The sequence below is a fragment of the Coregonus clupeaformis genome, chromosome 3, assembly GCF_020615455.1.
Source record: "Coregonus clupeaformis isolate EN_2021a chromosome 3, ASM2061545v1, whole genome shotgun sequence".
Taxonomy (NCBI): Eukaryota; Metazoa; Chordata; class Actinopteri; order Salmoniformes; family Salmonidae; genus Coregonus; species Coregonus clupeaformis.
In genome coordinates, this window is record NC_059194.1 from 26,301,072 (window position 1) to 26,328,032 (window position 26,961).

Sequence of the window (26,961 nt, forward strand, 5' to 3'; positions counted from 1 at the left end):
GTAGCCGGTCTGTAGCCGGTCGGTAGCACTTACTCACATGGCTGCTAGCACCGTCATGAAAAGGGGCATGAGGGAAGCCCTACAATATTATGTTTTGTTCTAAGTAGTGAGAAAGCTCGGGAGCAGGCAATGTTAAAAAAACAAGGAAATTGCATTTGAATGTTTTGCTGTGAACCAATGGGGTAACTTAGGTAACCACAAGTTGTTTTCCCCACAGGGGGGCAACTGTCTACCTAATACCGACTGGGAATATAGTTTATGAAGTAGGAATGGTAGCAAAGAGCTGTGTTGATGCCATCAAAGTTGAGCCAGTCTGCACATGTCAATATTGGGGGGGGTCTATTTCTTTTATAGTTGAAAAAGATCAAGAGCAGTGGTGAGCAGTAGTTGAAAAGATATAAATGGTTTCAAAAATATGCATACAAGCACACTATTCCAGACCGGTCTGCACGTTTTAAAGGTTGAATGGCATTTCTAGCTTAATGGTTGAAGAGTAGTTATGATGAGAAGTTTTACCATTCAAGTCTATGGCCTTTGGTTGTAGTGTGAAAAGTAGAAGAAAAATGTTTTTATCAAGCAACCTGACCAGTTCTAGTCAGCACGTTTTACAGTTGTTCTGGTGATGGTAGCTTTTATGGTTGTTGGTTCCAGCATAATAATGATAAGTATGAATAGTTTCTGAAGTTGTAGTTTGCTTTCAGAAAGCACATCTTACTATATTGCATTGTTTAAAATAATTGGCAGGGTCTGTAACGGCCATTTAGTGTTCTTACTCCCTCTTAGAGGCGGAAAGGGAAGTGCATTTCGGCAGCTACAGCCGGTAGAAGCCTACTTTAAATGTCTTGACAGACTTGAGAATAAGCGAAGAAAGTTTGAAAGGAGTCCAGTTTCCACTAAAAATAGAAACTGTATAGATCCTGTGACCCTCAACCACAGCCTATTTTTCTGCAGCTGAGGCACAGAACCTGCCAGGTGATGATGTGACTGACACAACGCGTGCAGAGGTCGACCTAGGACCGCAGTTTGTAGTTCTACTTCGTGACAAGTTAGAAGGGGCAAGTTTTGTGTTACAAGACATGTTGCGCAGTAAGTTTATCAAACAGTTCGAGATTTTGCGTCTGGAGCTGTCGACTTGTATATCACACATTGATCCTGTCTAGGAGAACTGAATGCATATTTTACAGGTGTTAAATCTCGGGTGGACGCTGACTTGTACTGTTTCTATTTAGATTTTCTCATCTTCCACCGCCAAGGCTATAATTCACTCACAGCACAAGGTAAGGACGCAGTTTCTAAAAAATGTTCTTATCTAACTCAATGGCAAGACAAAACACTCCCACTTTACAAAAAAAGTCACTACAATTACGTAATTACATGGTCATTCATTTGGCAGGCAGCCTACATCGACTACAGCTATGGGCTACCTGTTTGCGCAATTTTACTAAACTCCAATGAGATAATAATAAAGTCAGATGCAGTTGAGTTGTTTACAAATTTTAAGCATTAAAAACAAGCAACATGTAGCCTCAACAGTAGGCTATCAAAGCATGTAATCTATGTTATGAAATCAACATTTCAAATTGTACACAGTCACATTACCATGGCTTTTTGCATTGTGATAGCCTACTGAAGTTTTAGCGCGGCATTATTTGCCCAGAGTGGAATGTAAGGGTTAACGACTGTGTACATACACCAGCAATAACAAACATGTGTTACCATAATCCTGTTAGTTAATCTTCTGTCATAAGAAGATATATTGTGGATTTATAAACTAGTAATGAGGGCTTCAGAGCTGAGCGTTTCGTTGCCTGCGGTCTTTGTACCAATGAGTAACAATTCACATTTTTGTTGCGTAAAATAGGTGCTTAAAGGGACTACAGATTAAAAAACGACCTAGCTAAATCTGGTGGAATGGTATGTTGTACATGGTCCGTGACAAATAAACGAATAAATTAACGTTTCGTGTAATTGTCCACTATTATAACTGATTATGAATGTCATTTTTTTCGTTGCATCTTTCTAAATGATTGATGAAATTAATCAACGACCAACTACACAACTAAAGGTAATTATAACTTCACAGGACTCAAGCATGGTAGGCTACTGAGAATAACGCTGCAGCCAATTAGAATTACGCATGCACTGCCATCTCTCCTTCGCAGTATTTCCCCCAGATATCGACTTGTACACTAGGCCTATTGGTTAATGTTTGCATTCCACTGCGCATCTGGCAGCGCAGCAAAACTTTAGAAAGGTGTTTAAAATACCCATTTTGAAAAGGAATAACATATTGAAGCATATACAAGCAGCCTTTCATATTGATCCGTTAACATCTGGAACATCTGAATGTTTACGTATCTACTTCAGACCTATTTAGTAGGCAAGTGCGCTGACATTCGTTGTCAATTCAACAGTTTTTGCCTCGCCATCTCGTGCATCCAGGTGAGTTATTTCGTTTAGTGGCTTGGGACTTGCTCCAGTTTCCGTGGACTGCGATTTACGGGCTATATGCTTGCTTGGACTACTTGGAATACTTTTGACAAGACATATAATACTGTAAATTGTCAGATTTAGCTGGTCTGTAACATTTTGTAAGTCAACGATATTTGGTATAAAGTGCGTCTTTTGGGACTGTTGTTTCGGTAATTGGCACTTGTGCGTAAAGGTTATTTACTTTGGTAGTCACTGAATTGTTTCTAAATTTACAGATGACTCGAATAGCATACCGCTAACCATAATATCATATAATGTAATTACACCGTGAAAGTTGGTTAGGCAAAAAAAAAAAAAAACACACGCTTATTTTGGCTATTGGTTTCCTTCAGACTGTTTTATAAGTAAACACTAGCCAACAACAAGCAAACAATTGAATAGATGGTGCTTGTCAATGCTGCGGTAATCTGCTGCCCAGCCACTCTTCTTGATTCTATAATAGGCTACTTGACGCTTAGGTCACAGCGCTCCTCACGCTCCCCATCCCACGCGCGCGTTTAGTGCAACGGTGTATCAAAGCAGATTTATAAACAATTGATTTTCATGCCCTAAATGCATTTATTTTATTAAACGTATAGAGCTAAACGTAACATCATCAACTGTGCATGTGTGTTAGGGATGGAATACAGCGCTCACTTTGGATCCTGTTGATCTGTGTGCTATATTTTCCAGCTCGTGTTGAATAGAATAGTCCCTCTAGGCTTCAAGAAAACCTGGTTGCGTCGGTTGTAGTTGATGGCATTTGCGGATACCCCATGTGGAGACGTTTGCTCCTTTGAGGTAATCTTAATTTGATGCGCTTTCCGTTTTTCTTTGACGTCGACTGACACGCGCTTGGAAGCCCTGCTTTTATTTTCTTAGTTTATTTTCTCAGTTCCTTTGACACAACCGAAAAGGTCGTGATTTTTGCATGCAACATAGCGAGATTCATGTTGGAAGCGTTTTTCTTTATCAATGTGCATTGATGTAGCAGAAAACGTGGAGGAGATAAGGTAAGACAAGTTAGATTCAAACGGTTTTATGATGGTAATGGTCCATGGATACCATGGCGTTCCTTTACCAATTTTTCAGATGCGCTTTGTGAGCTCAATTGTGTTGGCTATGTGAGTAGAATATATCAATAACTGGATATATCCATTGATAGCCGGCGCCATACTTGGAATCATAATAGCCCCACTGGTTTGCTTTGTTTGTGGTCCTCTCCTGATACAACTTGCTTCATCAAAATAAAACCTTAAAGACTAATTGCACTGTTTTCTAATTGTCTAACAGAACCCTTATCTCAGCACCTGGTAGCTTTGGAAAGGATTTCATTGAAGAAATTGTCTGCAAGCTATTAAAAGGATTTCCATTCTTGTCTAAATCGGGAATTACACATCCAAACTGGGATCTATGAGCGGAAAAGTGGCGAAGCCAAAAGAAGATAAGGATGCTTCCAAGGGTAAGAGGCGAGCCTTGCAACGCACAGATTGCTGCCCCTAAATCACTGGTTTAAAGCGACCGTGCGCTCATTCATCTCGCACACATCCTTTGCTCGCCCTTTGAGATTTCTGAAAACAATAGTAGGCCAGCTACTGAATGGCGCGGCATATGTGGCTAGCTGGTGTCATTTCAGACTCAACCAGTAGTCATCTAGAATTAGCACATGTTATAACCTAATTATTACCCAAGTAGGTATCATATTTATTGGTTTCATTATTTAAACAAATATCTGCAAATAATAATACATTAATACGAAACCAAGAACCATAATGAAAATCAAACAATGTAGTGCATTTTAATGAGCATGGGTAAACCTACATGAATAATGGTCGTGCTGTCGCTTTAATATGAAGGCAGTGAACAACAATGTCACTGGCATCCGTTTGAAATGTCCCCCTGTTGTTCTTGCTTGCACCTTTTTTACGTGGGTTTGCATTTGCCCAGCTCTCAACATCATATTCTAATCATACACAGGGGAGTTCTACGCTAATATGATGTGGGCACACCATTTGTTTTGGTAGCTCGTGCACTAATGACTCATTGCGTAAAAATTAGCCTCTGCAAGTCTCTAGAAAAGCCTCGCTTTGTGTTGGGATGTAAACTGGCGAGGCATTGCCATGGAGACAAAGGGGAGGCAAGGTTGCCAGAGAAACCTCGGCGAGATTAATCGATGTGCGCGCTCTACACTGAGGTGGTCCACGACAGTTTGCGGGCTGGCACGCATGGGCTTTTATCCCTTTGTTTTGATGATTGCGTATTTTGTCAATTGAGGCAATCAATGGCGAGGCAACCCATCAAAACAGAATGTATCCAACAGCATACTGGAAACTGACAAAGAGGCAGCCAATGTGGAGTCATATCCAATTACAAAATAATTTATTCAGGTTCATCTGCTTTATATTAGTAGGCTATGTTGAATTTATTAATAGCCTATGATTCCATTGAAAGGAATGTTTGTTTTGGTTATGTGTTTATTGAAAATTGATTATGATTCAAACCAATATTCTATTTGAATTATAACCACTAGCTTCCCTGGTTGTCATGTTTCCTGCTTTATTTAGTAAATACTGGGCTATTTGCCCTAAACAGATAAATACGTCTCAATCTGTTGACCTCACATATATTGTTGGTTTAATGCATGTCTAATAGACTATATTCCAAACATGTTATTCTGTGACATTTCTCCAGCTCCAACAATAAGAGTGTGGACCTTTTTCTTTGTACTTTTTTTATTCTGAGCATTGCTTTATTACTTGCCTGGTAAACTGGACATGCAGGCTAATGCAGTTGACTTGTGCATGCTTTCACTTATTGAGATGTTCTCACCTCAAGTTACCATTGCACTTTCCAGACCCCTAGGTCTGGGTTGAATCCCCCCCACACAGTATCCTTGTCATAACACAGCATTATACATCAGAGGTGGTTAGATCAACTCAGGTTTTATTCAACTTCATTTTATTTGAGCCTCAGACACTAACCAACACTTACAGAGGAATAGTGAATGATACACCATGCATATAGCACTATGTATTAGAGATGTCAATAGTTGTCCATATGACCATCACTTTTTATTAACTGTCTTTGGAGTTAAGCTTTGGATCAATTCCAGTACTCTTTTTAAGAACAATATGGGATTGAGGGAAGGGATTTAAACCCTGGAAATAATGGAATTAAGTTCCAGGCCTAGATTAAGCCCTACGCTTGCGTAACAGTTGGACAAAATGTTAGCACATCTCACCAAACTCTTTGACTGTTTATGTTTTTTTAAGGACTCGATTCAATCCGTAGCGCTGAAGATCCGCGTTATAGCGCGATTGAAATGTAATGGTAATTTCCGAATGAGCCCACATATGCAGGGTTTACCGTTAATGTCGTCTCCGTGAACGCGGGAACATTGCATTTACATTTAAATCACGCTATAACGCAGATCTTTAGTGCTACGGATTAAATCGAGCCCCAAAGCTCTCTGTTCCGATTAAAAAGGGAGTATGTGTGTTAGTAGCAGGACAGTAAAAGAATAGAGGGATAAGAAGAAATGCTATCTATTCTCTGTGCGTTGGCTCACTCAGTGAAAGGTCATGCTTCACTGCTTCATAAGATAGGAGAACATCCTGTGCTAGTACATGTGATTACAGAACGGCAGCGAGAGAAAACCATGTCTTAGGCAGGGAGGCAGGGATGAAGCCTCCCTCCAATATCAAGGCAGGCAAATCAGTTTGTGAGCTTCTCCGCACCCTGGTGAGCCTGAGATGTCCGGACAGAGTGGTGTATCGAAGCATACCCGCTATCCCGGCCTCAACCCCAGCATCCCAGAGCCTGGGAAATCAACGGGATCAAAGCTTGTTTACATAAAGTCATCATGTTGACATTTCTCGTCTCTCTTTTCTGGTCTTTGACAATAAAGCCTCTTGTTATTGTATGTGTTGTGGGTTTGGGAATAACGTAACACAGCAAAAAGCCTAAGTTCCATTTCATAATGGTCAATTTGTTTGTACTCTTTTACATAATGCACTTATCAAACGTGGCATCACCTTTAACATAGTACTCTCTCTCTCCCAGGCTTTTTTGTGGCCTGCTTTCTTCTACCCTCTCAGACCTCTTTTGTTGTGTCTGTCAGTGCCACTTTAACGGCCTAAGCCGAGCAGAAGGCATAAGTCTTGCATATTTGCCGGCATATTAATTCAGCCAAGGGCAGCCACGTTGGCCAATCAATAGATATCCCGAGGAGTAGGAGTTTGGAATCACTGCTTCATGTATCACAAAGGAGCCAGCGCTTCCCTGCTCTGCTGTGACACCTGCTCTAATCTCATTGGCTAAACAACACGCTGTCTACAGTATCATTACCATCTTTTGATCTAGTAACTGGCTGGCTCTCTCGGAAGCCCACTTTAAATAGGATGGGGTCATTTTCAGCAAAGACAATGGAGGAGATTAGAATAGTGCTAAAGTGTTTTGTTGTCTTTTACACCAAATCACCATGCTGGGCTTATGCTGTTAGCTTAACACTGCTGTTGGGTGATGTCATGGAGCTAAATCACTAACTAGCAGGGTTGGGTAGGTTACTTTTTAAATGTAATCCATTACAGTTACTAGTCACCTTTCTAAAATTGTAATCAGTAACGTAACTTTTGGATTACCTATACTCAATAACGTGATCTGATTACTTTTAGTTACTTTTTGATTACTTCACGGTAAAACACATAAGAAGAAAAATAATATTATTACCAATTTAACAACATTTATTGCAGGATGTTTGAGCCACACATTGGGAACAATGTGAAGACAACCTGTCTGTCTCTAGAGACTAGCTAGCTAAGCAAGCTAACGCGCCACACCTGCCAATCGTCATCCTTACCTCCAAGTGTTTCTTCAGGTTCGAAGTCGAGTCTCTGGATGTCGACAGCAGCATTACCGTGGGCAAACATAGTTTGCATTGAACTGTTACATTCCTGCCCTTTTCTTCTTTGAACACAAAATGTTCTTTGAAACGCCATCCAAAAAATGCACTGTGTTGGAGTTCCATACCTTTTTCCTTTGTGACCATGTATGTTGCTCAGGCGGGAAGATCAAAGTAGCACTTTTTTGGTTAATGACTGACTTAATCGTGGTCCTCTGTAGCTCAGCTGGTAGAGCATGGTGCTTGTAACGCCAGGGTAGTGGGTTCGATCCCCGGGACCACCCATACGTAAAAATGTATGCACGCATGACTGTAAATCGCTTTGGATAAAAGCGTCTGCTAAATGGCATATTATATTATTAATATGGAAGGTAATTAAGAAAACAGGCAATTGTTTCATGGAAAAAATGTTCTGCAAACATCCCTTCTAAATTGGAAAGTAATCCTATAAGTAATTATCTACTTTTTCAAAAGTATCGGTAATCTGATTACAATATTTTTGCTGGTAACGTAATGGATTACATTTAGTTTTTATGTAATCCATCACATGTAACAGATTACATGCAATCCGTTACTCCCCAACCCTGCTAACTAGTCGCTCGAGAAGTGGCAAGTGATCCTTTCGTACAGTAGGCTATACCATTCCGTCAAGCTAAAATACTTAGACTTGATTTTATGTCACTCACTTCTAAAGTATTTCTTTACCCTGCAATTGTTAAAGAAAAGTAAAGAGTGTGAAACTGCAGCTCTGTAGATCTGTTAGCAGAGGTGATGAGGGGAAGGTGCTTTTCTATATGATTTGACAGACAGCTGCAGTGGAAACTCACCGCAAAGTGGAAAACCTCAAAAATGTAAGTGGAAAGTTTGTAAGTCTCTACGGGATGTGTTGGATTTTGAATGGTATTGCAAGTGGGCAATGGGAGTATAGTTTGACTGTACGCCCCTGAATGAACCAGGCAGGATCTCCATACCACGTCTCATCATGTCTTCACTTCACAACGATGTGGTCATGCACAGTACGTCTGACATAGTGTATGTAACCCAATGAAATAAAGTGAAACTTAAACTTACTTGCACTCAGCTGTACATGTAGTTAGTATATTTATACTTGTTCATGTTTTAATTATGCTCGTGTGTAAACACTGAGAACAGGACATTTTCTAAGTCAATTTCCCAGAGTATAGACTAGATGTGGAGGGCGATGTCGTGTCGGCAGCGCCAGGGCCGGTGTGCCCTGTCAGACAATTTTCACGGTGCTGACGCAGATCCGGCTATGCTGCCCCGAGGAGGCTGGCTCGCAGCCGCGCATCAGAGACCTGCCACTCTGCATCGCGCCGCGCCGCCCTGAGATGTTTGGGAATGTTAGGGTTCCTGTCTCTCCAGCTGCTCGCTCTGCCCACCATGCCCGGGCAATGTGGGCACTGATGGAGAGCCTCGCTGGCTGGCGAGGCACTGTAAGTGGTGCTTTCCTGTTGGCCCTGTCTCTGTCCTGCTTTGTCCTCTGCCCTTAGAGGACTGGAACACCGTTCAGCACCCAAATGTAGGCTTCAGTATCCACAAGGCATATAGACTGTTGTGTGTGTTGGCTCATGTGATTAATAAAGTGGCATGGTCCTTTGGTGACGTGATTTGTCAACATGACCATTTCCTGGAGTTTCTCTTCATACAGTAAAGCTGCTGTGACTGACCTGGTTGGTTTCAGTCAATTCATTCCAGTAACCATCCATGGGTGCAAAGCCTTACCACGCAGTGCGTGTCATCCCCAAAACAATGACGCCAAAAAGGTACTAGCTACAGTAGATCTAGCTCCTCTCTCAGTGACCTGCCTTTAAAATCCCCTAAATACCTGGCCTCTATGATGCGTCAACCAGTCAGGTCCGTGCTAATCCTGAAAGCTGTGTGTTTTATGAGGTGAATGGGTTTGTATAAAGCCCCTCTCATTCTCCTTCTCTCTCTTCTCTATTCATCCGTAGCCCTGACCCCTGACCCCTGACATCATGGTCTACCATTGCTCCCTTGGTACACGTCTAAATCGGCCACATCATTTGGCTGCCTCTGCATTCATTGGTATGCTTTAATCCTCATTCAAGAAAGGGTCAGGAGTGAAAACACCGCTTCGCTGCTCATCTTTATAATTCATTCCCAGATATTGAAATGCTCACAGTGCCAATGGGCAGGATTTGAGAGTATGTAGGTGTGGATTTGACTCAAATTAGAAATAGTGATGAACTGTAGGGTGATTGTACCAAGACAGGCTTGAAAGGGTACTTAAGTGATTATCCGTAAAGATGGCTTTGGCTGGAAGACGTTTGTTCATGCCATGACTGATTTTAACGATTTATTTATTATTTATAAACCCCTGTTCTCTTATCAAAGTAATGGCTGAAAGGATCACAGGACCTCTTTCATGTAGGTGTGGGATTATGTATCGATTCAGAATGTTTGGATTACATTGGATTGGATTGTTTTAGATCCAGAAATGCACTACCCAACTCTGATGTATTTTTTCCTATCTAAAGATAATCCTCCATAATTGTGGTTATGTGTGTCAAACTGTGCTGATGACAATGACCTCTTTTATACAGAGCCAGGATATTATAATATTTCAGAGTACATGCACATTTTGATTGTGTTTTCATAGCGGCCATACTGACATATAAGAAACATATACGGTAGGCTACATAGGCTACTGCCCCTTGTCATGAAACTCCCTATTCCACAAAGGCTACTCCATAGTGGGATTGTGATGCGGGCAGGCAAGACATGATCATGTCCCCCACTAGAAAAAGCAGATTGTTTTCCTGACTGGCCTATTATGACTAAATCTAGCACACTGACCACGTCAGCAAGAAAATGGCCCCTCATGGCTAGCTTCATTTATTATTGTCCGACAGGAGCTATCTTGACAAAAGAGAGCCTTGTAAGGTTTCTCTGCTTTCCACCAGCCAGAGATTAACCATAGCACATCACACTATGAGATCCATGTGGGTGAAATATTACCTGAGTAATACCTCTGCAAGGTGTGTGACAATCCTCATAATCTCAATGTTGGTAGAGAAGGCAATGTGATGGGAACAGAGGGGATCAGCCAATCAGAGCCAGAATGAGGACGGAGTTAGGAGCTCAGCTGTCCGACAGACAGAGTAGATGTGTGTCAGAGCTGACACATTTAGCTGTAACCCTTTAAACGACACCGAGTCACAGCCATCAGTTTAACTCCTTTAAATGAGACGGAGCACAGGGAACCACAGCTGTTGGTCTAAGTGTTATGAGCGGACCCAGTGACAACGTGACACACATGGTGACAAACAGGGTCCACAGGGAGCAGGTGGTTGGCTGCTGATGTTGTCACCGTTATCGATAGAGGACAGGGAAGAAGGACCAAGGGGACAGTATGAGAGGCACAGTTGAATTATGAGTGGAGTAAAGCTTTAGATCAGGGGAGTCAAACTCATTTTAGCTCAGGGGCCACATGGAGGAAAATCTATTCCCAAGTGGGCCGGACCGGTAAAATCATGGTATATATAACTTAAAAACAACAACTTCAGATTGTTTTCTTTGTTTTAATACTATCAACATAAAACATAAAGCTGGAGCCTGAGGACAGTGTGTCCAAAATAGTACAAGCACAACATCACTATTAATCATAAAACACCTCAAGTTTATTTGAACATTCTAAAGAAAAAGAACACACAAACACACAATGCCTCAGTGATTCACAGAACTGTTTCACAGATCACAGAACTATATCAGGGTGTCATTTCTCAGGCAGAAATGTAGATACAAATAATGAAATCCTGTTCCCCAAACAAGTGCAAGAACCACAGAGTCAAGAATAGGTTAAATATACAAATAAAATAAAATCAATTAAAAACAATAGCACAACAACATAAAAACATATAAACATAAAGCTGGAGCCTGAGGACAGTGTGTCCAAAAGCACAACATCACTATTAATCATAAAACACCTCAAGCTATTTGAAATTCTGAGGACAAACAACACACAAACACACAATGCCTCAGTGATTCACAGAAGTATATCACAGATCACAGAACTATATCAGGGTGTCTCATGCAGCACTTTAAGTGGGGTTGCATAGTTTATTTGACTCCTGATACCTGGCATCTTTTAGCTTTCACCAGCGCATCAATATCAGGCATCACATCCTGAGTGGCAGCCAACTTCAGGATGTGATTCAAGTGCTTGTGCGTGAGCCTTGAGCGCAGCTTTGTTTTATTTATGCTCATTACAGAGAACTTGCTCACAAAGATATGTGGTTCCAAACATGCACAACAGTTTTGCAGCGAGGGCTGTCAAGTTGGGGGTAACCTGGCAAGAGATTCTGATAAAATGTGTCCAAGCCAGCTGCGGCAAATTTGCCCTTCAAATCCGAGTCATACTGCAAGTATATTATTTCAAGTTGGATGCTGACGGGCAGATCAGAGGGATTCACGGTTAATGGCGAACAAAAAACGTTGAAGTCTTTCTCCAGTTCACCAAAAATCTGAAAGCGTTGCTCAAACTCCCTTAACAGTCCCGTTATTTTATCTTTGAACCGCTTCATGTCTGCCACATGTTGGGTCGCGCACACATTTTTTCAGACAGGGGAAGTGAGCTGCATCACCACCGGCGAGTTGCGTCTCCCACAATGACAGCTTCAACTTGAAAGAACGTATGCTGTCATAATACTGCGTGGCAACTTTGTTGCACCCTTGCAGCTGTTTGTTGAAGTTATTCAGGTGCTCTGTAACATCCACCATAAATGCAAGGTCCTGCATCCATTCTGCGGAATGAAATTCTAACACTGGTTTGCCCTTTTCTTCCATGAACTGTTCAATTTCTTCTCGTAAATCAAAGAAACGCCTCAGCACAGCACCTCGGCTTAACCATCTTACCTCAGTGTGGTATGGCAGGCCATAGATGTGGTCTTTCTCTCTGAGAAGGCTGTCAAACTGACGTTGATTCAGGCTTCTGGATCGGATGAAATTAACAGTTTGGATAATATAATAATAATAATATAATAATAATATAATATAATAATATAATAATAATATAATAAAAATAATAACCACCTTCATGACGTTATCCATCTTTAATGACTTGCAACACAAAGCCTCCTGGTGCAAAATACAGTGAAAAGTCCAAAAATCACGTCCTCCATTTGCAGATTGCACTTTCTCTCTGAACTTTGTCACAACGCCTGCTTTTTTCCCGATCATTGAGGGCGCACCATCTGTAGCCAGGCTGACAGCGCGGGACCAGTCCACTCCGACCCTGTTCAGCGCGCTGACGAGTGCAGTGAAAATATCAGCTGCTGTCGTTGTTTCTGTCATCGGCACCAACTCCACGAACTCCTCGGTGACGGTCAATGTTTCATCAACTCTGCGGATGAAAATGGCCAGTTGTGCAACATCTGTAATGTCCGTGCTTTCATCAATTGCAACCGAAAATGCAATAAATTACTTTACTTTTTGCTTCAACTGGCTGTCCAAATCCACTGAAAGATCGGAAATCCTGTCTGCAACTGTGTTTCTTGTCAGGCTGATATTTGCAAAAGCCTGGTGTTTTTCAGGGCACACAATCTCCGCTGCCTTCATCATGCATGTTTTTACAAATTCACCCTCACTAAATGGTTTTGAAGCCACTGCGATTTCATTAGCAATGAGGTAGCTAGCTTTCACTGCAGCGTCACTGATGTCTCGGCTGTGAGTAAACACAGACTGCTGTTTCTTCAGACCCGCCAACAGTTCATTCACCTTCTCTCTTCTCCGCTGTCCTTGAAAGTTGTCATATTTGTCGGCATGAAGACTCACATAGTGGCGGCCGAAGGTTATATTCTTTCAGCACTGCAACATGCTGTGAACACACCAAACATACAGCTTTCCCATTCAATTCCGTGAATAAATAGAAGGATGACAATTTTTCTTGGAACACTCTGCACTCTGCGTCCACTTTTCTCTTTTTTGACAGAGACATATTGGGGCAATGAGGGTGCCAAAGCACATAATGTTAAAAGTAGAATCCGTAATAAATATCGCGGGCAAAACAAAGTAGCTCATCCGGACTGGCTGCACTTGCTTGACCTATTTGCTCTGCCCCGGTATAAACAGTTTGCTTGCTTAACACAATTGCTATTGCGCCATCCAGTGGACACAATTGGAACAGCAGTTTCTTTTATTGAAAAATTGCAGCTCATTTTTATACTTTACAAAATCATCTCGCGGGCCGGATTAAACCCGTTTGCGGGCCTGATCCGGCCCGCGGGCCGGACGTTTGACACCCCTGCTTTAGATGGAAAAGGCAAAGAAATATAATCATCCTCACAATGTCAAAGAAATGTAATCAGTTTCAATGTCCAGTATGTAGTAGATGCAGAGTTGTCTCATTTCAGTGACCTCTTCAGTCTCGGAACATCGTCCTCAGTGCTGGTGCCGGTGTCCTGACTCCATTCCACGTGACATCAAGGTCTAGAAGTCATGTAGTGTAAAAGGCTTTTCCGGCCCCGGTGGATGGATGCTCCATTTTAAACCAGGAAGCCGGAGGATTAATAGTTAGTCCGGACACAAACTCATTAAAGTTGGATTAAGGCGAGGTAAGAATGGGAGGTGATAAGGCTGGGGCCAGTGGTAATAAACAGAACAGTGGGCTGTAGGCTGGAGAAGAACAAAGCATGAGCAGGGCTTGAGGGGAGAGCAAAGCAGTGTAGTGTGGGCCATCGTGCTTTACTGTAGTTGAGTGTGGTCGCCTCTGGCTTTGATGTGGCTGAGATTATCATTAGCATAGTTAGCGTTAGTGTTTACATAAGCATAAGCGTAGCCATGGCTATAAAGCCTGAACTGGCCAAAGGCTCTTTGGTTTAATTAGCCTGGTGTGCGCTAACCCGAGTGACAGGCTGCCATTTCCTTGCCACTAGCCCGCCGCCTGGGCTGGGGACGTTATAACGGGATAATTTTCTTCCCGCTTCCCTTGTCCAGCAGCTCATTTAACCAGTGCATTAAAACCAGCGCTGGGCCTCCTCGCATCAGCTTCCAGCAGCCCACAGCCCTCGCCAAGCGACAAGTACCCGGGCCGAAGACAACACAACCTAAATTTATACCATTAGCACTTGGCATGGCCTCAAACACATTTTCAAGACAAGGTGAATTAGGCTCCTCTGTGGTGTTGAATGTGTAGCATCGTCGGCTGGCTGAGGGTTGAGAGAGAGTGGAGCGTTGAGAGCACAGGCAGCATACAATAGCATTAATTGGTCCTCTGCATGTGGTGATGACATACAAGTGGAGAAGCAGTTTGAGCTCTGCATGTCATTAATTAAAGGCGTGACTCCTCCCTGCCCTGCCCAGCCTGCTTTGTTTGTTATATGGTGGTTAATGCTATTGACTACATTGATCTGCGGGTCACTGAACTCAAAATGGCAGTTTCATTAGGATTCAGACATGCACACTCCCACAAGAGATCCATGTGTGTGTGTGTGTGTGTGTGTGTGTGTTGGGGTACCTTGTTTGGTTGTGTCAGAGCTGTTTGGTTCCTCTGTGGGCTGCTATAGGCCGGCCGGTAGAGAGAGTGGGCATACCTTCAGACGGCAAACTGCTCTCTGATTGGAGGAGAAAAACAGTGTTAACAACTAGACAGCACAGTCTGTGGGATAAGTGCATGTGTGTGTTTTAACTGCTCATCCTCTGTCAGCGCGGAGCAGGCCAGGCTAGCAGAGCTCCGGTTTGGGAGGAGGTGGAGGCTCTGCATCAGCTGACTGGCTCTCCATCTGCTCTAAACTGCTCTTAGATTGTGTGTGTGTCCTGGCTGACACAGGTGTGTGACAGGCAGCAGCAGATCACTGTCACAGACCACTGCAGAGTAATCAAAGGGCTTTGGTTTAAGTCACTAATTAGAACTGCCATGTCCAATGACAGGAGTGGAAATGAGAAGGGGAGCAGGTGACATCAGAAGACTCTCTCTCCCCCCCACACACACACACACACAGTGGCCTGTGATTGGATGTCAGAGTGAAGGTGTGTAATTCTATGGAACAGATGGATTCTAGCCTATACAATGCACCACCAATAGATGATCAATGGTGCAATACATACCACTATTGGGACCAGGGAGAGGGATCAGTCATTTAATATGATCAGATTATGATTGGACACCTTGGGTGGGTGATTCAATAGAAATATTCATTGTTTAAAGATCTCTCTGCTAAGTATTGACTTCCCTGGAGCTAGAAGCATAATATAGATTTCCATTAGGGCCTATTCTTCAGAGACAAACATTAAATTTTTCTCAGATGAGATGAGAGAGGACGAGGATTGCATTCAGAGTGAAGCACATTACGGAGGGGAATGGACACAGAAAGGACAGAATGGGGAAGAGAATAAGGATGAATTCATCTCATAAATGATGATCAACTGCTCATTCGAAAACATGTAATGTGGTGTGTTTGGTGTGAACCCAATGCGCATTGCAGAGTGTTAACTGGGGAGGCAAAAAAATACATTGTGAGGATGATTTCTAAATATAGCAGCGATCCTTCGCTGGTCCCTGAAGCCGATTTTACACAGTCTGGATTGGTGAACATCACAGCTACAACTCCTGCCTCTCTCCATCTCTCTTTCTCTCCCTCCCTACCTCTATCCACCTGTCTCAGGAGGGAGAGATCATTTACATAATGAGACGCTGCCACGGCAACAAAGCCCAAATAAGCATGGGATCAGTCAGCAGGAGCCTCTGAGGTTCCTCCCTGACACACTCTCTACTGCTCTAGGGGCCACAGCAGGAACAGACACACTCATCAGGGGCCCCAGAGAGAAGGGCCCTATAAAGGCAGGGGCTTGATTGGAACAGATGGAGTCAGGGGAGACCAAATGAGCAGTCCTCTAGCTCAGAGAGAGAGAGAGAGAGAGAGAGAGAGAGAGAGAGAGAGAGAGAGAAAACAACAACTTGGTAATAGGAAATACATTTATTTCCATGACAACTTTAAAAAGCAATTCAAATAAAATCAAATGTTATTTGTCACATACACGTGTTTAGCGGGTGTAGTGAAATGCTTGTGCTTCTAGCTCCGACAGTGCAGTAATATCTAACAAGTAATATCTAACAATTTCACAACATATACCCAATACATAAAACTAGTAAGGAATGGGATTTAAGAATATATACATATATGGACAAGCAATTTTGGGTTGACCAATGTAGATATTTTAAAATACCTCCAACTTAAAAGTTTTATCACAAAATTTAGATTTGAAATCTTTTGGACATCAGAGCAATCTTGAAGGAGTCAGAAAATGATATTCATATGATAGGTAAGTTATACAGAACCTTGCCAAGACGCACTGCTCACTTAACCCGGAAGCCAGCCGCACCAATGTGTCGGAGGAAACACCGTACAACTGGCGACCAAAGTCAGCGTCCATGCGCCCAGCCCGCCTCAAGGAGTCGCTAGAGCACGATGGGACAAGGACATCCAGGCTGGCCAAACCCTCCACCTACCCGTACGACGCTGGGCCAAATGTGCACCGCCTCATGGGTCTCCCGGTCGCGGCCGGCTGTGACACAGCCTGGGATCGAACCCGGGTCTGTAGTGATGCCTCTAGCACTGTGATGCAGTGCCTTAGACCACTGCGCCACTCGGGAAGCAGAATCATGTCTGAAGTGTAAAACCAATAATGATTCAATAATCCATGCTTTCTGGGAATGCTATAATGTCCGGAATTTGTGGGCAGAGCTAGAAAGTTGGATCTCAGAAGTATTCAAAAGTAAACTTATTTTTAGTCCGTCTGCCTGCATATTTCAAGACAGGGCATATGGGGGTGTAGTGAGAAACCGAATGGGCTGGACAATTATTTTCTCATCACTCATCTTGAAGAAACGTATATTACAAACTTGGAAATCAATTAAACTGAAAAATCAAATGATTTATTATTTAGATATTGAAATAGCATGGGTGACCGAGAAAAACAAATCGGTACAATTTAAGGCCATGTGGCAAACAATAACGCAGGCACTAGGGATGGAGGTGTGAGCATGCAGGTCTGGGCAGAGGAAATGTAGTTGTTGTTCATCTGTAAATTGTTGTATATTTGTATTTGGTGAAAAAAAAAAAAGACTACTAAAATATTATAAAAAAAGGAAATAGAGGAACTAACATTACAGGTGGATGGCAATAAAAACTGTACCATAGAGGCACAGAATAAGTTAGAGGAAAAACTAAAAGAACTGGATAAACTTATTAAAGAATGATCAAGTGTAATATATTACAAAAATACACAAAAAACTTTTAGAATCTCCAACATAGAAATGCTACCAAAAATAATTTACAGAAACACGTTGCAAATGACGCCATCATCCATTATTCACCAATTGATACCTTGAAAGAAGAAGTAAAATATTTTAACCATATGTTCTCTTTTCAGTTTCATCCATCTGCACATAATGATATTAACTTTTTTCCTAATAATAGTGTAAAATGAACAACTGCACAAATAGATGTGTGTGAAGGCCAAATTACAGAGGACAAACGTTTTGATGCTGTTAAATCTTTTTCAGTCCGGGAAAAACTCCAGGGCTTGATGGAATACCAGTAGAGTTATACCAAACCTTTTTTGATGTACTAAAATATCCACTATTAGCATGTTTTAACTACTCCAATAAAAAATTGTAGACTATCAAATACTCAGCAAGAAGGTCTGATTTCACTATTACTGAAACAGGACCCAGGTGGTACGTTTATAGATCCAGTCCACTTAACAAACTGGAGGCCCCTTACACTTCAATGTTGTGATGCAAAACTCCTGGCATAATGCATAGCACATATAATTAAATAGGTTTTACCGGACATTATTAATCATGATCAGACGGGTTTTTTACATGGAGATAATATACGACAATTACATGAAACAATAGAACACTATGAAACATAGAAGAAACCAGGCCTGGTCTTCATAGCAGATTTTGAAAAGGCCTTTGATAAAGTATGACTAGAATGTGTATATATAAATGCCTGGACTATTTACATTTTTGTGAATCTCTTATACAATGGGTTAAAGTTACGTATAGCAACCCCAGATGTAAAATAGTCAATAATGGTTATTTATCAGAAAATAATGAACTGTCAATAATAGTTAAGCAAGGTTGTCCACTCTCTCCATATCTATTTGTTATGGCCATCACGAAATGTTAGCTATTAAAATAAGATCCAACATTAATATCAAGGAGTTAGAAATCCCCTGCTTAAAAACAAAAATGTCAATGTATGCCAATGACTGTAGTTTTCTCTTAAGTCTGCAATCTGGATCCCTGCATGGTCTCATTGACGATCTAGATAATTTATCTGGCCTCTCTGGACTAAAACCTAATTATAATATTATGTATTGGAACGTTAAACTACACAACTTATACATTACCCTGTAGTTGACCAATACATTTGTCTGATGGTTAAGTAAACATACTTGGTATTCATATCCCTAAATAAATAAATGAACTCACTACAACACATTTCAATAGAAAGTTATCAAAAATAGACAGTGGAGAGTTAAATACCTGTCTATTTAGGGAAAAATCACACTGATTAACTCTTTAGTCATATCACAGTTTATTTATCTACTTATTACGCTTCCTACTTCAGACAACTTGTTTTTAAAACTATTGAGCAAAAAATAGGCAAAAATAAAAAATATATAACACTTTCAGTTTGAGGACCAAAATTCTGACAGTTGCACCATACAGGTTGTTCCGATTCCATGGCACATGGTTTTTGAACTGACACACAAAACATCGCTCCATTAAAAACATTGAGTTTTTCAATGTAAATTATTATACAAAATTCTGGCCACCAACAGAATGTTATACAGTAGAAGTCGGAAGTTTACATACACCTTAGCCAAATTGTCAGTGTTTGAAGTGGATGTGGTGTTGGAGTCAGGCGCAGGACACAGAAGCTTAGTCCAACAGACTTTACTAGTCAGAAATTTGACAATACAAAAAGAACGGGCCTCAAACAACGGAGGCGAGCGATACGCAAACAGTGCGTAAAACACGAAATATAAGCGATGCGCAAACAGTGCGTCAAGACACTTAAATACACCAGCGCAAAATCCAAAACCCCAACGGACAGGCGGACAACAACACACAACTACAAACAAAACCAAAGGAAACTTATAGGTGACATAATCAATAAGTGATAAGACACAGGTGCACCAAACAGACAAAACCAAACAAACATAGAGAACATCAAACGGTAGCAGCTAGTACTCCGGGGACGACGAACGCCGAAGCCTGCCCGAACAAGGAGGAGGAGCAGTCTCGGCGGAATTCGTGACACAAATACATTTAAACTCAGTTTTTCACAATTCCTGACATTTAATCCTAGTACAAATGCCCTGTCTTAGGTCAGTTAGGATCACCACTTTATTTTAAGAATGTAAAATGTCAGAATAATAGTAGAGAGAATGATTTATTTTAGCTTTTATTTATTTCATCACATTCCCAGTGGGTCAGAAGTTTACATACACTCAATTAGTATTTGGTAGCATTGCCTTTAAATTGTTTAACTTGGGTCAAACGTTTCGGGTAGCATTCCACAAGCTTCCCACAATAAATTGGGTGAATTTTGGCCCATTCCTCCTGACAGAGTTGGTGTAACTGAGTCAGGTTTGTAGGCCGCCTCGCTCGCACATGCTTTTTCAGTTCTGCCCACAAATTGAGGTCAGGGCTTTGTGATGGCCACTCCAATACCTTGACTTTGTTGTCCTTAAGCCATTTTGCCACAACTTTGGAAGTATGCTTGGGGTCATTGTCCATTTGGAAGACCCATTTACGACCAAGCTTTAACTTCCTGACTGATGTCTTGAGATGTTGCTTCAATATATCCACATAATTTTCCTTCTTCATGATGCCATCTATTTTGTGAAGTGCATCAGTCCCTCCTGCAGCAAAGCACCCCCACAGCATGATGCTGCCACCCCCGTGCTTCACGGTTGGGATGGTGTTCTTCGGCTTGCAAGCAGCCCCCTTTTTCCTCCAAACATAACGGTGGTCATAATGGCCAAACAGTTCTATTTTTGTTTCATCAGACCAGAGGACATTTCTCCAAAAAGTACGAGCTTTGTCCCCATGTGCAGTTGCAAACTGTAGTCTGTCTTTTTTATGGCGGTTTTGGAGCAGTGGCTTCTTCCTTGCTGAGCGGCCTTTCAGGTTATGTTGATATAAGACTCGTTTTACTGTGGATATAGATACTTTTGTACCTGTTTCCTCCAGCATCTTCACAAGGTCCTTTGCTGTTTTGCACTTTTCGCACCAAAGTACGTTCATCTCTAGGAGACAGAGCGTGTCTCCTTCCTGAGCGGTATGACGGCTGCGTGGTCCCATGGTGTTTATACTTGCGTACTATTGTTTGTACAGATGAACGTGGGACCTTCAGGCATTTGGAAATTGCTCCCAAGGATGAACCAGACTTTGGAGGTCTACAATTTTTTTTCTGATGTCTTGGCTGATTTCTTTTGATTTTCCCATGATGTCGAGCAAAGAGGCACTGAGTTTGAAGGTAGTACTTGAAATACATCCACAGGTACACCTCCAATTGACTCAAATGATGTGGTCCTCTGTAGCTCAGCTGGTAGAGCACGGTGCTTGTAACGCCAAGGTAGTGGGTTCGATCCCCGGGACCACCCATACACAAAATAAATGTTTGCACACATGACTGTAAGTCGCTTTGGATAAAAGCATCTGCTAAATGATTTATTATTATAATTAGCCTATCAGAAGCTTCTAAAGCCATGGCATCATTTTCTGGAATTTTCCAAGCTGTTTAAAGGCACAGTCAACTTAGTGTATATAAACTTCTGACCCACTAGAATTGTGATACAGTGAATGATAAGTGAAATAATCTGTCTGTAAACAATTGTTGGAAAAATTACTTGTGTCATGCACAAAGTAGATGTCCTAACCGACTTGCCAAAACTATAGTTTGTTGACAAGAAATTTGTGGAGTGGTTGAAAAATGAGTTTTAATGACTCCAACCTAAGTGTATGTAAACTTCCGACTTCAACTGTATATATGGGGCATACAACCAACTCAGCCCTTCAGATTTTGCTGCAAAGAGATAGAATTGTTAGAACATTTGTTCTGGTATTGCCCCCATGTAACTTGTTTCTGGTCACAGGTTCAGGAATGGTAGAGAAATCACAACATTCATTTAAAACTAGCCCTACAAATAACACTGTTGGGCGAGTTGGAAAGCCATGGTCAATCAATTAACAATATAATAATACTCTTGCTAAATATATATATATTACAATCTGTGGATAGTATGAGATTAGAAAGGTTCAGAATTCATGTAAAACATAACAGCACAGTTGAAAAACACACTGAGTGGACACAACATAATAATACCCCCCTTTCGCCCCCTGAACAGCTTAAATTCTTCGGGGCATGGACTTTACAAGGTGTCGAAAGCGTTCCACAGGGATGCTGGCCCATGTTGACTCCAATGCTTCCCACAGTTGTGTCAAGTTGGCTGGATGTCCTTTGAGTGGTGGACCATTCTTGATACACACGGGAAACTGTTGAGCGTGAAAAACCCAGCAGCGTTGCAGTTCTTGACACAAAATGGTGCGCCTGGCACTAGCTACGATACCCCGTTCAAAGGCACTTACATTTTTAGTCTTGCCCATTCACCCTCTGAATGGCACACATACACAATCCATGTCTCAATTGTCTTAAGGCTTAAAAGTCCTTCTTTAGCCTGTCTCCTCCCCTTCATCTACACTGATTGAAGTGGATTTAACAAGTGACATCAATAAGGGATCATAGCTTTCACCTGGATTCACCTGGTCAGTCTATGTCATGGAAAGAGCAGGTGTCCTTAATGTTTTGTACACTCAGTGTATATTGAACTTTATTTTTGTCATGTAATACCGTGTGGAAAATGTATGTGAAATGTATAGTGCAAAACAAGGTTGCTTTTGTCCTCCAAAAGGGGTGGGGGTGTTTGAAATAAATAAGAATGTTCTAATGTTTTATGTATGTGTTGAAATGGTCCAAAGATAAATAACTAATAATAGTCCCTAACAGCAGAACTGACTCTCTGTCATAAATGGGATGAACAGTGCTGAGGGGAGACTGAAAAGGTTACATGCATAAGCACAAAACACTTTAGCCTTGCTTAAAGAGTACACTGGGAAATGAGGACACTGTGCTCCCATTTCTCACAACTCCAACACATCCTGGTTCTGTAAGTAACCTACTGTAGGCTGTCTCAGAATTGGCCTCCTTGTTGAGACCGCCTTTCCACTCCTGAGATTTTGGCCTCCATCTTGGATGATTCCCTTTAACAGAGAGGGCCAGCTATTTGTTTCCATTTGGTTAGAATTAAGTGCTGTGTTTTAATAGCCAGGCAGGGATACACAAAACCGTCACGTCCTCTCCACTCTCTAACCCTGGAGCTGTGTCTTTGTGCTTGGTGTTCAGTCTCGACCCCTAACACAGGCCATTAACACACTGCAGCCACACCACATCTGTGTGTGTGTGGTTTCTGTGTTGTATTATTCAGAGACAAAACACCTATCTCAGCAATCGGAACTCTGTGCTGCGCTGTTCTGTGTGCACTCAAGGAAGGCCTGAGTGTGTGTGCTGTTACCTCTACCCAAAACCGCCTTAGAGATGATTCTCATTTTCACACCGTAGCATGTGTGGTGTGGCTCTCTCTCTGCCATGTTGTTCCAGGTCTGTAAAGCCTGAGTCTCACTATTCTCTTTTTGTTCCTTAACCAGAATGGAAGGCATCTGCTGGTTGTTTATACCCCCAAGTTTGGCTGTACACAAGCAGATAGGATTAGGGGTTTATGCGTGTGTTTAGCATGTACTGTCCCTGTGTGTGGGTGTGTGTCTGTTTACGTTAATGTGAGTGTGTGTGTGTGTGTGTGTGCGTGTGCATGTATGTGTGTGTGTGTGTGTCGTGAGGCAGCTAGTCCTCACAAGGCTATGTGTTGCCCCTGAGGGCGTCCACATAATTGAGTGTTTGCTGTGTGCTGCATCTCTCCCTCTCTCTCCCGCTCCCTCCTCTTTCCTCTCTACGTCTGTCTCCTAGCTGCTCTGAACATATTTACAACCAAAGGGGACAGAGAGGTCCTCTGTAGCTCAGTTGGTAGAGCATGGCGCTTGCAAAGCTAGGATAGTAGGTTCGATTCCTGGGACCACCCGTATGTAAAATGTGGATAAAAGCGTTTGCTAAATGGCATATATTAATAGTTAGAGTGGTAGGATGCTATAGTCTGAAGGTCTTGCCATTATGATACAGAATGTGTCTGTACATATTAATTAATCAGAGACTGACTGTCTGACTGTATGAAAGCGTTGTCACAGTCCCTATGTGACACATTGGTGGGAGGTGTAGTCTTAAATAATTCAGGGTGTTGGTAGAGGGCATACAGGCTACATATACTGTACACACTACTCTGTTAGGTGTTGTTAGTCAAGCTACTTTCACTTTATTATAGGGAATATTCAATATAGCTTGCTCAGCTTTGACAATATATCAATTGCATTATATTTTTCTATGAGTGGTACTGTGCTGAATCATCAGTTTGTATACACATATTTTTGCTTTATTTATCTTCATACGGTTGCACCAGATCAGCATCTCTGCTGCGTTTTGGGTCTTAAAGTCTCTTTTAGCCTGCGACTAGCATTGTGCTCGTTATGGAGGAGCACAATGCACCTTACAGGGGCATATTCAGGAACATAAAACTATTCTTCATACCATCTCAATATAGGCAAATATCTCACTAACAACTCACAGGGTGATGCCAGTGCCAGACGTTGGTGTTGGGGAGAGAACACTGAGAAACAAACTGTTCTGTTTTCTAGCCTAACGAGGCTTTGAACTTCTCTTTCAAAGGCCTTTATCTTTTCATCCCAGCGCAGGGGAAGAAAAAGACCGTCAGAATGAAGCGCGAGAAAGAGTAAATGAGAAGCGCTAGTTGGAAGCTCTGCTTTTATCTGGCCTGCTAATAGGGCTGGGTGGCTGGGGAAGGATGGGGACTGGGTAATGACCATTGGCATCCCCCATAGCGTGGGTGACGACCAAGCCTACCTGTGGTGCCCACCTCCGGATCAACCTATGTGAGACCCGTCTGTACCCCCACCCACCCGACACCCTTCCCCGCCCCTGTCATCTAGGGGCTACTATCGGCCATCTACACTACATGACCAAAAGTATGTGGACACCTGTTCATTCCAAAATCATGGCCATTAATATGGAGTTGACCCCCCCTTTGCTGCTATAACACCCTCCACTCTTCTGGGAAGGCTTTCCACTAGATGTTTGAACATTGCTGCGGGGACTTACTTCCATTCAGCCACAAGAGCATTAGTGAGGTCAGGCACTTACGTTGGGCGATTAGACCTGGCTCGCAGTCGGCGTTCCAATTCATCCCAAAGGTGTTCGATGGGGTTGAGGTCAGGGCTCTTTGCAGGCCAGTCAAGTTCTTCCACACCGATCTCGACAAACCATTTCTGTATGGACCTCGCTTTGTACACAGGGGCATTGTCATGCTGAAACAGGAGAGAGCTGTTGGCACAAAGGTGGAAGCACTGAATCATCTAGAATGTTATTGTATGCCTTAGCGTTAAGATTTCCCTTCACTGGAACTAAGGGGCGTAGACCAAACCATGAAAAACCGCCCCAGACCATTTTTCCTCCTCATTTTTACATTTTAGTCATTTAGCAGACGCTCTTAACCAGAGCAACTTACAGTTAGTGAGTGCATACATATTTTTTCTTCTTTTTTTCATACTGGCCCCCCCGTGGGAATCGAACCCACAACCCTGGCGTTGCAAATGCCATGCTCTACCAACTGAGCTACACAGTTGGCGCTATGCATTGGGGCTGGTAGTGTTTTCCTGGCATCGGCCAAACCCAGATTCGTCGTTGGACTGCCAGATGGTGAGGCGTGATTCATCACTCCAGAGAACGCGTTTACACTGCTCCAGAGTCCAATGGCGACGAGCTTTCACCACTCCAGCCGACGCTTGGCATAGCGCATGGTGATCTTAGGCTTGTGTGCGGCTGCTCGGCCATTTCATGAAGCTCCTGATGAGCAGTTGTTGTGCTGACGATGCTTACAGAGGCAGTTTGGAACTCGGTAGTGAGTGTTGCAACTGAGGACAGACTATTTTTTACGCACTATGCGCTTCAGCACTCGGCAGTCCCGTTCTGTGAGCTTGTGTGGCCTACCACTATGCGGCTGAGTCGTTGTTGCTCCTAGACATTTCCACTTCACAATAACAGCACTTAAAGTTGACCGGGGCAGCTCTAGCAGGGCAGCAATTTGACGCACTGACTTGTTGGAAAGGTGGCATCCTATGACGGTCACTGACCTCTTCAGTAAGGCCATTCTACTGCCAATGTTTGTCTATGGAGATCGCATGGCTTTCTGCTCGATTTTATACACCTGTCAGCAATGGGTGTGGCTGAAATAGCCGAATCCACTCATTTCAAGGGGTGTCCACATACTTTTGTATAAATAGTTTACATTCAACTGTTGCTTTGTATAAGGTGTGATGCATTGATATACTTGTTACTGATGCATATTGTAATTCCATGTTTGTAACTAAATGTGTGCTGCCTTCGCCCTGGCTCACAAAAAATTATAATCTCATTGTCACCTTAGATAAATAAATGCACACCTCCATGGATAGAGTACACATCATGCATGTTGTCCTGTATTCTGCATGTGGTCCTCTGTAGCTCAATTGGTAGAGCATGGTGCTTGTAACGCCAGGGTAGTGGGTTTGATCCCCGGGACCACCCATACGTAAAAATGTATGCACACATGACTGTAAGTCGCTTTGGATAAAAGCGACTGCTAAATGGCATATTATGTAACAATTTGGACAGGGTTCATTTTGGTTGAAGTGCAAAGTCAACTTGTAAGTAACATTGATGGCTGCTACGCAGCGGCCATTTTGAGGCATCTGTGAGTGAACTGGGTGACTTCAATGGTGGGCTTCCAGCCAGATGTAGGAAGGAAGAGGAACAGTGGGTCTAAAGCTTAGTGTGTGTCTTCTTGGAGCGAAGCAAAGTGTGTACATTTTGGGTGTGAAATTTGATTATTTTATGTGTGCTGTTGGTGTGTACGTGTGTGTATGTACTGTGAATATGTGCCATGTGATTGATGTGAGTGATGTATAAATGATGTATAAAAGCTGGGTGTGTGAGTGTTTGTAAATGTGTGCAAGCTGAGGGTGTAAGGGAGTGTTTTTGATTGAAGCAGGGGTGCAACTTTCAATGTCCCCCCCACATTCTGAAATTGCATTTTTGGCTGCCCCCCCCCCAGTTTTATCATTGGAATGTGAAACAAAACTAGGCAATGGTGTGCTTTAGGACTATGCGGACGCCTCTGAGTGGTCGGCTAGGCTGTTTGGAATGTTTATCTGACTGGATAATATTATATATTTTTAATTAAGTTATGTCCCCCCCACTTCTAAAACCAAAGTTGCGCCACTGGATCTAAGTATAAATGTATACCATATCCTTGCTTGTGTATAGGTGCAGGCATGTGTGTGTCCATATGTATTAGACGAGTATGTGAGC

At 42.4% G+C, this 26,961-nt stretch overlaps 1 protein-coding gene across 3 annotated transcripts in view; it reads left to right on the forward strand.

The window, feature by feature from the left end:
* Positions 1 to 2,241: 2,241 nt before the first annotated feature.
* The window catches only part of LOC121543061 (fibroblast growth factor 13), a 186,076-nt gene continuing 161,356 nt past the window's right edge, over positions 2,242 to 26,961 (forward strand). The window contains exons 1-2 of one of the 3 annotated variants that reach the window (XM_041852772.2): positions 2,242 to 2,442; positions 3,766 to 3,934. In XM_041852772.2, coding sequence (XP_041708706.1) covers positions 3,886 to 3,934 — 49 coding nt within the window. In that variant the 5' untranslated portion in view covers positions 2,242 to 2,442; positions 3,766 to 3,885. Of the gene's footprint in view, positions 2,443 to 2,972; positions 3,486 to 3,765; positions 3,935 to 26,961 lie in introns of those variants that run through there. The other 2 variants (XM_041852766.2, XM_041852784.2) reach the window with 2 other exon arrangements.